This window comes from Pantherophis guttatus, chromosome 4 (genome assembly GCF_059756535.1).
Source record: "Pantherophis guttatus breed Tessera chromosome 4, ASM5975653v1, whole genome shotgun sequence".
Classification (NCBI taxonomy): domain Eukaryota; kingdom Metazoa; phylum Chordata; class Lepidosauria; order Squamata; family Colubridae; genus Pantherophis; species Pantherophis guttatus.
The window spans coordinates 47,787,389-47,804,448 of record NC_142066.1 but is presented as its reverse complement, the minus strand read 5'-3'; the positions used below and the strand labels follow the sequence as shown (position 1 = coordinate 47,804,448).

Below are 17,060 nucleotides of genomic sequence, written 5' to 3'. Positions count from 1 at the left end.
CATGAGCCCTGTATTACCTGGCATCCAAAATGGGCCGCGTGGAGACTCCTGGGAGGGGAGGCGTGGGTAGGACCAGCCAAAAATCAGCTGACCAGCACGTGCATGCGTAGGGCAACGGCTCACGTGCCCGCAGATATGGCTCCATGTGCCACCTGTGGCACGCATGCTATAGTTTCACTAGTCCCAACCCTGTTTAGCTCCAAGGCCAGAAAAGATCGTCGAAGCCCTGATATCTGCTGATGCTCCTAGTTCCAAAACAATTGTTTTACTTTGTTCTTATTCATCAAGCTCTCCTTTGAGATGTTCCTTTGCATTTTTTCTAACTTCAAATACATTTACTCAAGGGACCTGAATATATTAATGCCTTTTTGCATCTGATACAGTATGTATAGAGCTACTCCTAAAATACACACATATAGGAAGCCAGACACTTCCCAACTATTTTAACTTAATATTTGCTTTGGATAATTTGCATATTAAGTGACATTCCAATAAGTATTAGTTTTCCACCCTATGCATAAATTTCCTTTATGCCTTGATATTATTATGCTTGCTAATCTCAACAATGGCTACAACCTTTGTGTCAAGATAAAAAAAAACCAAATTTAGTATATTATTGAATACAGGTAGTCCTTGATTTATGATTGGTTACTTAGCAACCATTCAAAATTATGATGAAAATTCCAAAGTTACAGCTACTAAAGTACCTCCATGATTGTTCACTTTATGACAATTTCAGGAACGCTGCAGCAGAATCCCCTGCCTATCTCTCCCACCAAGCCACTAAAGTGGGCTTCTCACCCCACTGGGCTCCTGACCCTTCTCCTCACTTACCTTTTGAGGATCTCCAGAGTTTGAATTAGGGAAAGAAGGCAGGTTGCTCCATTCTTGGGCTGCCTGGCACAATCCTGGAGCAGCAGCCATTTTCAAAGTGCTCACAGTTCAATGCTGCTGTGCAGAAAATAGCCACTGCTTCTGGGATCATCTTATGCGGCTGAGGAATGGAGCAGCCTACCATCCTTCCCTAACTCCGGAAGTTCGGGAGATGTTCAAAGGTAAGTGCACTATGGCCGCAGAGTGAGGAGGGGGTGTATAGGCCTGCTGGGGTAGGAAGCAGGCTCAAGGCCTGAAGGGACCAAAGTGTTGAAAGCGGAGCATGGGGTGCGCCTTGGGAAGCCTGGGGCAGGGCTTGGGCTAGCCTCTCAGGCCCTTCCCCCAGGGCCACTGACCCACTCTGTGATTTTGCTTAACAACCTGTTGGTCATTTAGCGACTGTATTAGGAAGAGCAGTGATGATTTGGGTCATAAGTGAGGCAATCAAGTGGGTGCTTCACTTAATGTCGATTACAACATTCAACCATATTGGGGAGGCTCCACTAAGGTCCCGACCTGAGGACTATCTGCAAGGTTAGCATATATATAAAGTTGTTTTTCCTCCTCCCAAATTACAAAAAAAAAATTAAAAGGGGCACCCATGTTATTTGCAGAAGACATAGATTATGCAAAGCGCCCACTTGACCAAATTTTCCTCCAGCACAGGAAGTATCTTCTTTGACCTTTCTTATGAAGGCCTGAGCCTTCTTCCTGGGTTCTCATTCTTCACTGCCTCAGTGCTTATTTGATACTCTAGGAGTTTGCCAGTGTCCTCTTTAAGTGCCTGCCTGCCCTTCTATCTCTCCCCCCACTTCTTGATGTCATTTCTCCTTGGCTCAAAACTTGGCTTCCACTTGACCCCTGCCCTTAGAATGACCTGCCTGGAGATATGTGCCCCATACGGCATCATCTAACTCCAGTCTAAATTCTACTAAGAGCAGCATTTCTGCATCTGATTATAGCTTTGAGCTGACACTGTTACTCCTTGGTCTTATAATCAGTCTTAAAAAGAAGTCGTGGTTGGAGAGAGGGCAGTAGCCTGCAGAACTGCTCTAATTTGGATCCAGCCAGATGGACCACAACCCCAGATCATAACTTCCATCAGCATTTGGAAAGTAACAGGGAGGCCTGACTGCAAATTATGGAGATAGAGATGGGAATTGTACAATTGTGAAAATGCTGCTAAAGAAAGAATTGAAGAGTTTGAGGAAAGTTTGTTGGTAGAGAAAATTCAATTTGGAGGAAAGGGAGGGGTGAAGAAGGGAGATCAGGAGGATGTTTTAGGCTCGAACAGCATAAACCCAAGAATGACACAAGATAACTAATCAGGAACTAAATCTCAAGTGCTGAACCTTTGAAATTGGAGCCCCTCTTTCTGTGTTTATTCTCCATGCCCACCCATAGACATTTGTTAAGCCATGGATATTAGCCTCTAGTACGTTCTCATACAGAATGAAAACAGCTAGTAAAAGCAAGATGGGAAATGATTGTGGACAAAATAAGAGTTTTTGAATGATGCATAAATTATTTTTATGACTAACTCAAGAACCCAGCTGCCTAAAAATACAGAAGCTGTTCTAGACTAGTTCATTTGACTGAAAACCTAGAGAAGGAAGCCCAACTGGTCTGTCCTGTATATGTAACTCAACACACTCTTACCTTTCCCAAATGGTATCTGATTTGGAACTGAGGTGACTGACTTGGCTCCTTAGCAAAACAGCCTGTGTGAGTTCACCCTCTTCTTCCTGGATGGCAGATCCCTGGGCTCAGAGAATGCAGCCTAGGACAAAAGTCTAACCCTCTCTGAGCCTGCCTGTCAATGTCTCTTTTCTGTGCCTGGTTGGCCCCCAGGTCATTCTCCATGTGCATTTTGTCTGCTCTGCAGTTTGCCTCCTATTGTCAATGGACTCAGCAGCCCTCAGGAAGAGACAGCGGATGTGGATGCACTGCAAGCCAAGCACACACAGATTAAAACTTTGCACGAGTGGCCTCTTGTTCATTCATTCATACTGAATGACCAAAGTTCCTGATAACAGGAAACAAAAGATCAGCAGAGGAAGTAGAGATGTAATGCAAAGTGCAGAAGGTTTCTGCACCCACATGCACACTTTTCCTTCCACACTACAACTAAAATCAAGTTCCACTGTTGCTTTTATTATATAACTGTCAGCTATGCTAACAGCAATAATAATTAGTAGGTCTGATTTACACAACTACATGAACATACATTGCACTCCTCAAGTTAACACAAGCATTTTTTTTCTTCCCAGTGTTTTCCTAGAAATGCAGGATCTGCTTTTTTCTGATCAATTGAGTGTTGATTCACTGGTTGCAACATTAGTTGACCAACCAACTTGTTGCCCAAGCCTGAGCCTGGGCTGAGAAAGAATTGTTGGCCCAAAGTTACCCAGACTAGACTTTCATGTTGCATCTCAAATTCAGAATTATTTGAACATCTCAGATTTGAACATTCCTAGTCAGGAACAATTTTTTGACCTTCCACAAAAAAATTCCAAACAATAAACAAATATTGATTCATTAGCATGCTACTCTGATTTAAGACTTTTATGCGCCAAAGCAGACAATAATAAGAATCTCCTTTTTCTCCAGAAATTCAAGGCAATCCATATAACATGCTCCCTTTCAATTTCCCCCAAAAATAATAGCCTTGTGAAATAGGTTGGGTCGAGAGATTTGGACTGGCTCAGTGATGTAATCCAATTTTTTTTACTACCGGTTCTGTGGGCGTGGCTTGCTGGGCGTGGTGTGGCTTGGTGGGCGTGGCAGGGGAAGGATATTGCAAAATCTCCATTCCCACCCAACTCTGGGGCCAGCCTGAGGTGGTATTTACTGGTTCTCCGAACTACTCAGAATTTCCGCTACTGGTTTTTTTTTTTGGTTTTTTTTTTAATTTGATTTATATGCCGCCCTTCTCCGGAGACTCAGGGCGGCTTACAGTGCGTTAAGCAATAGCCTTCATACTTTTGTATATTTATACAAAGTCAGCTTATTGCCCCCACAAACTGGGTCCTCATTTAACCTACCTTAGAAAGGATGGAAGGCTGAGTCAACCTTGAGCCTTGGAGAGATTCGAACCAGCAGTAAATTGCAGGCAGCTGTGTTAATAACAGGGTGCTTTAAACCACTGTAGTACCAAGGCTCTTTGAATTGCTCAAAATTTCCGCTACCGGTTCTCCAGAACCTGTCAGAACCTGCAGGATTTTACCCCTAGACTGGCTTCAACTTCAATGGCTAAGGGTTAGAATTATTTAGTGGCTCATTTATTTAGTTATAAAATCTATGTCTTGCTTTTCATACAGGAAGACAAGGTAATACCACCTCACTTTCTCCTCCTATTTTCCCATAACAATTGTTGAGATGAGGATTGGGCTAAGAATAGATTAGAACCTGGTCTCTCCATTGCCAATCCAATATCTATCTTCTATTTTACCACCTGGCTCACTTGTCTTTAGCATGTAGTTAGCTCAGATTCTGAAAAAAGTGTCCTGTTCTTCCACATCTTTCTCTGATGACAGAGAAAGAGAGAGAAAGACAGGATCTAGTTCACTTTTGGTCCTATATCTTGTCCATAGGTAACCTGACCCCCTTTTCAACTACATTCAACTAAGGTTTACATATAATCCTCCAACAATGGTATTTGGAGTCACATTTTCCTTAATCATGAATTAATATGCTGATCTTGAACTATCTCTTAATTGGAATAACTAGGAGAAGTGTAGTGAACCTTTCAATGTTTTTGAATAATTTATGAACACATTACCACTTGGTGTCTGAGGCTATTTCTCTCCATATCAATCAACAGCCACTGTCAAATCAAACTTGCATATATTGTAAGAGGCAATTCTCACATTTTAGAAGTATAAGTAAATTGAACCAATTATTCCAAATAACGATCCTTTCCCACTTAATTTACTTTAAAACCCCAGATTGGATGACCATCTGTACTTCTAAACATCTTCTCTCTATTCAATATACTCTCAATATTGAATAGATTTAGGATGCAAATACTACAAATGTCACAGAAAACATGCATATACAAAAGATATAAGTCATCACTATTGAATAGAATATTTTACACAAACAAACCTTCAGACTTGCTTTCTTTCCATCTTAAAGGTAAGCTTTCTTAAGTCTTCAAAAGCTCCCTCTTGTTAAGAGTACATAAATAAGAGTTATTAGTTGTTTTCTATTACTGCAAAACTTTTTATTGATAAATGAAAAAATACGCCTGGCCCAAATGAGAATTATGTTTTAGTCAGATGCATTAAAACTCTTGAAATTGCAAGTTTACATGGGGAGTCCTTGCTTAACAACTGGTCACTTAATGATCAAAGCTACAACAGACCTTCCAAAATGTACTTAAAACCCAGTTCCAGAGTTCCAATAGCTCCTGCCCTGTGGTCACATGACTGCATTTGGGCACTTGGAAACCAGCTCACTTTTAAGTCAGATTGCAGCATTCCACAGTTATGTAACTGTGATTTATAATGGTTTTTGTGAATTTCCAGCCTTTGGGGCCAGTTTTCAGCAAACAATACTCATAGGAATGCATGGACTCACTTTACAACTTCTGTGTTTGCTTGAAAACAGTCATAAAGTTTTAAAATTGGTTCGGTTATGTAGATACCTTAACATATGACCACTTGTCATGAGTTGCAAGTAAAGGGCTATCTGTATGTGGTATCCATCCTATAGTATTTTACGATCATTATTGCTTGCAAGCAGGGTGGATTTGATTTAAATCGAGTTGATTTAAATCACAATTTAAATCATGATTTAAATCACTAGTAAAAAGGCTTGATTTAAATCAACTCGACTTAAATCATAATTTTTAAAGAGCAACTGTCATCTCTGCTGCTCCTTTGACCCACTGTTGACTCACTGATAGTCCCAGTGTTGCAGAATATACAGCCTCATGCTACATAACTAAGCTCCATTTCATGCTGAATAAACTAAATTATTTATGTATCTTAAATAGAAAACTATCTTACGATAGATTTTTACCCTAAAAGTTTTTTATTAAAATAAATTTGATAAAAATCAAAAAAATCCGATTTAAATCAAAAAAATCCGATTTAAATCAAAAAAATCTGATTTTTTTTTTATTTTTTTAAAAAAACCATTGATTTTTATCCACCCTGCTTGCAAGCTTGACCCTTGACAACATACTGTCAGTACCCTAGTCCTCTTTAGACTCATTAACCTTGCCTTATACTCTGGGCCTAATCCATACTATTATATAGATGGAGAACAAACTTTTGCTATACTAGCTTGCTCACCTGCTTCGGGAGGCCAGATGAACAGAAAAAAAGTAACCAGGAAAAGGACTGAGAATTTCCATAGATGAACAACAGGCCTCCCACTAAAGAGTTAATCTTGACAGATGATCAGAGATGTTAATTCTCAATACCTACCCTGTCTGGTATATGTTTATCAAATAGCTGCAGTATATTCATGTAAATTAATGACAGCAAAAATGGATTGAATGCATTAATCAATAAAATAAATGGTAAAACTAAAAGATAAAAATAAGATCACAGATGTAACAACTCGTGGTCAACCCCAGCTCTTGACTGGAAGCAAGAAAAGAATCATTTATGTTTAATGTAGAGTGGATAAAGTTCAACACCTGGAGACTCAGTAACATTTACACACGTGCAACAATTACATGAAGAAAAACAATCCAGTTTCTTGAAAAGTTTACAGCTTCTCACCACCTTCCAAACTTGGTAAAAGCAAAATTAAAACACAGGAAATATTACCCTACTGAATACATTATGCAAATTAAAAGATATACAGGTTTTCTAAATTTACATAATGGTCACAGGTTGAAAAACTCAGTTTTTGCCTAGATAATAAGTCAAGTTGCCCAGGAACAAGTCTAATAAATACAGAAAATCGCACAATGTGCATCCAAATCTTTACTCAGCTATAAAGCTCAGCTCTTTTGAGCTAGTAATTGTTCAAAGTTACTTCCTAGGGACCTAGGAAGCAATAAATGAGTTATATTTAATAACTCTATTATCTAATAATTGTCCCATGATAGAAAGAATAACATGAAATACCCAGGAAAAATATACATGTAATATTAAGGGTAAGATAAAACTTCATGTTTGTGAAAGACTGGTAATGACTTTTCCCAAATTTAAGTCCAATCTATAGCCTCACAAAACAATCCGACATTCTTAAAGCAGAGCACAACCTTTATCAGTTCAAGCAACCAATAAGTTAAGTCCCCTTTACATCATTGCAATGTTAAGTATTCCCATGTTGTAGATCATGGAAACCAAGGCTATGAGCTATCATTTATTCCTTGCCTGCTACCAGACTCCTTGAAATCCATGCAAATCAGCAGCCTGCCCATCTAGTACACACAAAGTTGTCTTGATTTCCCTCCCTCCTCCCCATTCAGGAATCCACTCTTTTCCTAATGAGTGGTTTTGTCTTATGTTTTGCCCTCCCTTCCTACTAAGTAGCTTATAAAAATCAAAATACAGCAATCATTTAACAAGCTAACACAAAACAACCATCACTACAGTAAATAAATACAAGCAATGGAAGGACTGAATACTTGTTTTAAAGATACTACATTTGGCCACCCTCAGCATTAGTCAGTGACTTACAAATAAACAAACCAGGGTCAATGTGTTTACATATATGCTCCGGGGAAATATATTCAATGTTTCTGAGAAGGGCACATCTCAGCTCTCATTTCTAAAATGAAGGAGTCAGATCTCAAGCTCGGCTGAAAGTTGAGTTGTTGACCACCAAGCTCCTAGCTCAATTTTCAAAAGTATAGATCTTACAGTGATTATATATTAGTGAGAAAATACGAGCCACACATATGAAAGTAATCTCTTTAATTATTTTTCAAATCTTAAATATTAATCATAGTATTGAGAAGAAGGTAGAAGTGGGGGAGGGGGTCAGATCAATAATGCATTCTACCAGGGTCAGTAACTTCTGTAGGGTAAATAATTTTACATCGTTATTTATGGTCATTCTGCTAATTAATAGAACATAAAACTACATTACAATTATTCCTATTTTGCAGATGGGAAAAGAAAGGCTCAAAGGAAAGAATACAGACACTCTAAAAGACAGGGCAACGTTCCCTCTCACCGTGAGCTTCCTGGCTCTCCTGGATCGTGCCTGGCATTTCTGCCAGGCCATCATTGCTCCAGCACGCCGCCATCGTCTCTCCCAACATTCAGCATCATTGTTCCGCAAACTTGTCAGCCAGATGCAGCGGGGTTCCGGCAAACTACAATCTACTCCAACAGCCTGCTCAAAATGCCATCCATTCCCTGTTCGTGCCACACTCCATACTGCTTTGCTTACCACTGAAATGCCCCGTTGTGATGAGGCAGGAAAGTGTGGAGATCTCTGTTGCCTGCCACTACAGGGAGCTCGATCTCCCCGGCTTCTACCTTCTTCTACCATTCCACTCTGAAGCAAAGAAAATTTCTGATCCAGAAGCAACAATATCAAAAGGGACAGAAGTAGCTGATCAGAGCAAACTTGGAGGTTTCAATAGCTTTTTTCCCCAAAGCCAGGTTGTTCTGGTTTCATTGAGATTCTCTGGTCAGTTAAACACAGCTTTCTCCCTTACTGTTCTGAGCTTCAGCATAAAGCCTGTTTGCTCGTTTGTCTCTCTTCTCTCCTATTCAAAAAGTTGTTCTCGCTGTCTCAAGTCTTTTGTCTTGCATATCAAACGTTGATTTCCAAGTCCAGGCACGCCAGATATCTGTAGGCACATACACTCAAGTGAACATGTCAACTGGCCTTGGAATAACACGTTCCCCTTCCTAGAGAAGGTGGAAACAGAGAGGGAAAAGCCCCTAGGGCTGCACGCACAAAGCTAATTGCAAGGGGAGAAGTGGAAGAGGAGGAGGAGGAGGAGGAGGCGTCAGCGGCAATAGCATAGCAAAATCTACCCGATGAGAATGAGATGGATGCAAATCAGAGAGACTGGGTTGGGACTTGACAGCTAGGCAGGCAGAAAGAGAATAGAGCTTTACTCCTTCACAGACAGTCCTGCAGCTGCTCTGAACTATCAGACCATCTCTGCCCCACCCCACCTCTCAGTGACCCAGCCCACTCCAGCTGACACCATCTCAGCGCCCAGGCTGAGCTGGGCTACTGGGGGGGAGGAGGGAGAAGGGAAAGAGTTAAGTGCATTTTGCTACGGTTACACTCTCTTTAATCCCTTGCATTTCTCCTAAATAACATAATGTACACACAATTTCCTTTCTTCTTAAATTTATTTGAAAAGAGTTGGAAGAATTAAAAAGGACCTAATTTTCTTTTGGTCAAAAAATTTTGCAGTGTGAAAATGGGGGAGACTCAAGATAGTGTCTTTATTCAATAAGCAATCTTGGATCATACGTGACCTATGCTAAACATAAAGATGTTTTATATATAATTCCTAAAAAGAACTCCAAGGAAAGAAGGAACTATTGAACTAGAATATTTTAGAGACCACAATATATGATGGATTTTATGTTTATTCACATGATGTCATCAGCAAAGTTTTGACTTCTTCCTTATGATTATCTGATACATGAAACTATTTAGATCAGGCTAAGGCAAGCTTGGCCAAAGAATTTTGGGAGTTAAAGTTCATGCATGTCAAAGATTGCCGATGTTGAGAAACACTGATCTATATATCTAGAAATTCAGCTTGTATATTTGGTCCTGATTGACTATAAACTTACTCAAGGTAAGCTGCTTTCATCACCTATTTAATATAAAGAACAGTGAGAGTCTTCTAAAACATGCCTTACTTCAAAGAGGATGTGATATGGATCTTGGATTCCATCAAAACCAAAAAATATCCAGAATTTGAACCAACTATTAATGTAAAAACCAGAGCATGTAATTATTCAATAAAGTACATGGATGAATGTTTCTGCCTAATTATATGATCCCTCTTTCCAGATAACTCTTTTTACAAGCTGTCATGTGTTGTAACCCGTTGTCTTGTCCACAATCTTTTTTCTTTCTAGATCTTTTTCACTTATCCTACTATCCTATCTACTTTTCATCCTCTCTTTCTCAACTAACATTCCATTCATTCAATTCTGATTCTACCCCACTTTCCAGATAGTATAGTACATACCAAGAAAATGTTGAAATTAAATGGAATGACAAGAGTGAAGCAAAGGATATTCTGAAGTATGCATAAAACAGAGCACCCACTCCAATAGTAAGGAAGTTGCTTCTGTATTTTGGGAGAAGGTGATAATGGAGGTTACAAAAAGTATGGGGAATTCTGGAAACAAAATGGTGGGGACATTTTTGGTAGAACTGTACTTAGATATCCCTCTCACTCTTCATATTTCAACAGACCCACCAGAAAAAAATACTTAATGTAGTCTATACAGTCAAGTCAATACAAAGACAGATAGAAAGACAGACTTGTTTGTATTAGTTGCACTGGTGGAAAGCATGGGAGAACAGCTGGAGATTCTTGAGTATATCCCCACAAGAATTCTGGGAGTTACTATCCCAACCAATGAGCTATGGTGTCAAAGTTAGCATATAGTATTCATATTACATTGGCATAACCAGTTTAGAAAACAGTAGATGAATCACACAAACCAGAAGTTATTCATAAGTATGCAAAGGAGGCATTTAAATATTACTGTGGGTTGACTGGGGATTTAGCTGTATTCTTCAGCAACCGCATTGCTGTAACATCCACATCAGTACTTCTATTGCAAGTATGGAATCCCCCCACCTACAATAACTTTTGGTATCTCAAGTTCAATCATCTTCAGAAGGATTGTCCTAAGATCTCTCTATTTTGGCTTCAAAAGATGAGAGAAACCTAGGAACTCTCTTGGATCTGTTTGCTTATTTTAAGTAACTAATAATTTCCAGCCAATATGAGGTTATTTGAAATCTTCATATCATTGTGCTTTTCTAAATCGCTGTTATCCATCCTCAAGACTCCAAAAATGGAGCAGACTGAAAGCTCTAAATAAACTGTTACAATATTAAATATGTTTTCCAGGTTTCAATAAAAAGACTCAATGTTTTTGAGAATTATTGTTATTATCCACAATATAGTCTTCCCCATATGTTACATTTATAATTTAAACTATATAAGATATGATGGGGGAAAGTAAGATGAATGGGCAAGAGTATTTCATTCTATGTTCCAAGGATTTGCAGATGGGGATTCTCTTTCCAGAACACATATAGCAACCGAAAAGTTAAATAGATTAAAAAGATTCTTCAAATGAAGGAAATAGTTTGCTCTTGGGGTGAATATTCTGGATATAGAAAAGGATACAGCAACCTTCTCTCCTTCAAAAAGGTTGATTCTAGAGGGTCACATGCAAGTACTACTGAAAACAGTCTCATTACTGGGGGGTTAGTTCATTCAGTGCACCCATTTCAGTCCTTCTGCAATATCAGCACCCCTGGGGATGCTATTCTGAAGAGAACAAAGAAACTGTGGTGCTGCTGGCAGTCACAATTCTATGGAAGCAATCTTGTTTAATGAGCCGGAATTAGTTGGCTGTGTATTTGGGATGGGAGTGGGGGAAAGTGCTGGATGGCATACGTCTAATACCAATTCAGCTTTGTTGATCCCCTTAGTTCTGGAGATGAGAAACCTGGAAGCTGGAAGGAGATAGCATTAAGAAAGCTCTTTTCATTTAAGTCTTAATTTGGTTTACCACTTTAGTCACAGAATCTTTTTTTAACCATTATTTTTTGGAACATGGAAATAGACAATAAAAATGAGAACTGCCCTCTTAACATATGCAGAGGCCTCTTGGTAAACAGACTTAATATGGAGGAGAGGAGAGGAGAGGAGTGGAGTGAAGTGGAGTGGAGTGGAGTAATTTAGGGATAGTCTTCTTTCCTGCACTCAGTCAAAGCATACCTTTCTTCTTCCAAACCAAGTTCTATTTAAAAAATAAAATGTATGTTGGAAACAAAAGCAAGCTATACATAGTCCTGATTGTCTGATGTTCCATGTTTTTCATTAAGGAACATCTTCATCTTTTGAAACCTAAGGAAAAGCAGGACTAACAGCTGAACTAGCATTTGATTTGCTGCTATTGCTGGAATGCATGCCTGCCATTTCAGATGCAAAGCTGGATTTCCACAGCTAAGAAACCACCGTGGTCATCTTCTCTAATATTATATCTGTCTTTGCTATGAATAATTGGAGGCAGTTTCGTATGTCTCATTGTACAGACTCCCAGGACCAAAATGTAATTTCAGAAAGGCCAATAATTTTTGTTGTTGTTGTAATTAAATGGCTTCACGTGTATTGATTCAAAAATATATACGATAACCCATACAATAGGCCAGCAATATAGTCTTATACTGCAGCTAGGAGTCAGAGATTAAAATATGGGAGTTGTGAAAGAACTGAATATATGCTTAGTACATACTTAGCCTACATACTAAGACTTCAAAGTTTCCAGCTCTTAAGACATAACCAATCAATGCTGCCACATTTTAACCCTGACAGAAAAAATTGATTGGGATAGAGATAGGAATGACTTCACAGCAAATGAAATAAAATGAATGCTTGTTTCATTAATGTCCAGGTTGTTACATATCCAGGGCCTACAACCATGTATTGGAGAATCAGAAGCAGGAACAGAAATTCTCTTGCTGAAAATCCTAAACTTTATAGTGCCATGATTTTTTTTTCCCCAGAGGTAAAAGGATGAGCAAAAGCCAATCTGCTAGAAACCGGGTGACCATGAGTTCTAGTCTCACCTTAGGCACAAAGCTAGCTGGGTGACTTTAGGCCAGTCTTGCTCTTCCAGCTCTAGGACACAGGCAGTGGCAAACTACTATAAAAAATCTTGGAATGAAACCAGCAGGGACTTGTCCAGGCAGTCATCAGGAGTCAATACTGACTCAAAGGATTAAAAAAAAAAAACACTCAAAATATTCAAGAGACAATGGAGCTTCATTTCAGAAAAAAACAGAAAAAGAAATCAAAAGAAGTAAGAACCTACAGTCAAAGAACCACTGTGAAGTAGCCTGAAAATGCACTTGGCAAAAATGTATAAAACACTGTTTGTTCAGTAAGGAAGGAGGAAAAGCAGTATCAGTTCAGCCAGCTGAATCAGTATTTCTGCGGGAACCCATGTCACTAAAGACCACAGGCTGTTCTTTCAACCACATGGTATTTTTGGGTCGGATCAAGGGGACAGAGGGGAGACAAAGAAGCATTCCAGCTATTCTAAATATTTGCAGAAGTATGTTGAAGAAGGAAAGAGGGGGAAAAGGAAGGAAGGAAAGATAGATATATGAATGTGTCTGGAAGCATGCCAAGCATTATTGAGATAGCAATTCCTATACCATGCATTTCTTTTTGTGTGTGGGTCTTCAATTTTTCTCCACTTGCCCTCCTTTCTGAAAAAAACAAAACAGCCTTTTTGATAAAACCCATTTCTCACGTTCCCATATATTCTTATATAATTGATATATCCATCGGTCAGAAATGGTGCAGGATATCCTGTTTGGGAGGGGGTTGGACTAGATGACCTACAAGGTCCCTTCCAACTCTGTTAATCTGTTAAAGGGGGCATATATACATAAATGACCGAAATAAGAGTTTTAATGTTTAATTCCCATTCTGCTCATAAAAATCACTTTGTATATAGAACTGTAATACTAGGAATAAATTACATTAAATGCAAAGGGACTTTCTGCTGTGTGGGCAGGCTTTTAGGGTTGTATGGTAAGTCATGCTAAATGCCAATGCATCATCTTGCCAATTAAATTAGTATTAAAAGTTGCATACCTATATGAATCTGCATTTATGCCTAGAAACTTAAGAGTTGATGGAATCTATGTACTGTATGTAAAAGCATAATGTGTAAGAAGACCACAACCAGACAAGGATTAGGGTAAAGAAGAGAAATAATTCAGTGCCAGATCCAGATGGCTTCTTGCTCAGATGACCTAAGATAGCTCCTCCCCACACACTTCTTAGGACAGAGCCATTTTGTTCACACACACACATTTCACTACCCTTTTCTTTTGGGTTCAATCTGCATCACTTCCAAAAAGAACAGAGAATGATACTCTTTTCTCTTGCTCTATGCAGAGTTTAGACATTCAGACTGCAAATGATCCACAAATAATCCATGAATCACACCAACCGAACTTTCTGTAAAAATATGTAAAAAATACATTAAAAAATACAGGTTAGTCAGAAAAAAATCATAGAGTTGGAAAGGATTTTGAAGGTAATCTAATCCAATTGCCTGCTCAGAGCAGGAAAATTCATACCATTCCTGCCTAAACTTTAGCCTGAGGTGGGGTGCATGGAGGTGTGTAACATTGCACAGCAACATTGGCATAAGCGTTTGTGATACTAGTCCTAGCCAGCCTTCCTTTGGCCCTAATTGACAACACAGAATAACACAGAGAAGCCTTTTTCAGCTGAGGCTTTCCAGATGTACTTTAACATTTCTGAAGAGCACAAGACAATAAAATTGGTATGAAGGCTAAACATAGAAGTTATGAGCTGGAGATTTCTTTTCAGGTATCTCTTCATCAGAAGCTCATTAGCTGACTAGAGGCAAACATAGTTACAAGACAGGACAGGCTCTCAGAAGGCCAATGGTTCCAATACACTGGCAGCCAAGGAAGGCCATTTGGTAATTTTGGACCAGTCCACTCTCTCTCAGCACAACCTACCTTGCAGTTGTTGCAGGGAAAACTAGGAAGAGGGGGCAGAATCCTTAAACAAAAGCTGCATACAAATCTAATAAAAATATACATTCAGATTTAGCTCCATTTCGAAGTTGACAATAGGGTTAATGCAACCATGTTTATTTACCTTCTAATTTGTTGGCACCGATTTATACAAAATAAGTGTTGTAATATGTAGCATTTAAATTCTCAAAAATCTTATATATATATATACTGCATTGCATGATGTGAATAGAACCATATTAATGTATTTATAATATTCATATCTGCATACTGATTCTGGACAGTGTAGGAAAAATGCCAAAAAATTTGGTGACATGTACCGGCCATCTAAACAGAGCTGCTGAGTCTGGCTCTTCACATTTGAAGAAAAATTTATCTATTTTTCTTTAGTTGCAAGTAGAGACCACATTATTTTATAAGTACTATATCCCTATGATAGTGTGATTTTTCCCATAATTAACACAGAAGGGATTATTCACATAGAATTATATTGTAAACTGACATGACTTCCCTGAGGTTGTCCAATTCAATCTATCATCTCATTCTGCCAAATAAATAGACCTGGAGTGCCAGTTATTTTTCTCTTTCCATTGTTTATTACCTTATATCACTTTAGAGAAAAGTACCTGTTTGAGTTCATTTTCCCTAAGGGTTTGGAGAGGGAGGAAAAGAAATAATTAGCTGCTAAGGAGAGATCAGATAACAATACATAAAAAAGAGAAAACAGGACAGCTGGCTGTATGATATCCTCCAGCTTTTTCTGCCTATCTTTTAGGTGGTATTCTCCTTTTTCCCTCCAGCTACTTCCTAAAATTTGTCGTCCTGCTATTTCACGCACACATATATACTTAATGTTTCTGAAGAAGTGTGAAAAACAAATAAAGCAAAATTAAGAATCCTTTTACTTGTTTTCCCTACTCCAATGCTTTTTAGATTGGCTTTTACTGGAGGGATAAGCTATTGCTTGGTTATTCCACTTCAGTTTGCTTATTTTTGAATCATATAACTAGACATTCATCCTCTTTTAAAATTTCTCTATATAGAACAGATGTCAAATAGACAAATGGCAACATTTGCATTCGTTTCTGGCATAAAGTTAAACTAGATGTTGATAAATAAGATGAGCTCTTGTTTCGGTGAACTCTTAAACATGCACATACTTTCTCTCACAAAATAATCACTTCTGATGTTCTCATAGAACCAGGCATAAGGACTACCACAGTGGTTTCCCACGCAAAACCCAACCTGCTGCCACAAACAAACCTTGTAAACATTTCCTGCCACCTCTTTCCTGACCTTCCACTTCACAATTATTTTTCAAACCACAAACTCCTCCCATGGCCCCATTTTCAAGATTCCCTTTCCTGATGGCACAAGCAAAATCACAGCTTTGTGCCCAGTTTAGATTCGCCCCCATTCGCGTTTTCTCACATGTTTCAACAAGCCCAAGTTACAGAGCCCGAGGAACAAGACCAGGCTTTCTGCCTCAGCACAGCTGCGGGTGCTGACATAACAGGCCAGAGAGGGAGGGAAAACAGGCTTTGTTTCCCAACTGCCCAACAAGACTATTTAGAGAAAAGCAGCCGTCTCACCCAGCCTTCAAGTCTTTTTCCACTTCAAAATCTGTATACCGGCACTCAGCCTCTGAAGATCTAATTGAAAATTTACTAGATAACGTTTACCTTGATTTATTTACTTAGAGTAAGAATAGGGGAGACAGGGTATAAAAAGTTCCCCTATGAGCCAGAAGCAAAAATATGTGAATGTATCAATATTTATAGTATTATGATTATATGAATATTTGCCACATTATCCTCCCATACCAAAAAAAAAACAAAACACCCCACTCATAATCATATATATGGAGCAAGTGCAATAAAAGCTGTAACTAAGCAGATATAAATGCAAACATTCAAATTAAATAAATGCATTTATGAATGAGCTACAACAACAGGCCAACTCAGAAAGCCTTTTTGGAATTTTTCCATTCATGTCAATATTGTATGAGTTCTTATGAATGGGTACAAGAGTGATATTTAATTTTTCTCTCCATGTGTACAAACTGAAAGAACATTATCAGAAAGCTCCCATTCACTACACTACATTGAAGAGACCCAAGTTTCTTGTGAAAATAAAATTGATGGAAAGAATGTATGTTTGATATCTTGGATTCCTAGAAAAAAAGGTAAGGCAGACATATATCGCAATATATTATTTCATATAGTAAAAATTATATCAAAAAATAACTGTGATCTTTACTTTATTTATGATGAATTGTATCATAAACATAATAAAGATCAAAAACATGGGAAAACTCCATCTGCTTATATTCTGTCCTAACTTGCTATATTCAGTCCTGGATGGTAAAAACAATAAATATTAAAACATAGGTACCCATCATGTCATTACATGATGTATAACATAGCAAGATGGCTACAAGCAGCCTATTTACTGTAATCTGC

The 17,060-nt window shown here is 38.5% G+C and overlaps 1 protein-coding gene across 8 annotated transcripts in view; it reads right to left on the bottom strand.

Annotated features, from left to right (window-relative positions):
* ARHGAP23 (Rho GTPase activating protein 23) overlaps nucleotides 1-17,060 on the bottom strand; it is a 216,225-nt gene that overhangs the window by 130,407 nt on the left and 68,758 nt on the right. Inside the window, exon 1 of one of the 8 annotated variants that reach the window (XM_034415625.3) lies at nucleotides 8,017-11,055. The exons of the other annotated variants lie outside the window; for them this stretch is intronic. Within the exon in view, the coding sequence (XP_034271516.2) occupies nucleotides 8,017-8,337 (321 nt within the window). The 5' untranslated portion in view covers nucleotides 8,338-11,055. Of the gene's footprint in view, nucleotides 1-8,016; nucleotides 11,056-17,060 lie in introns of those variants that run through there. 8 annotated transcript variants of the gene reach the window in all.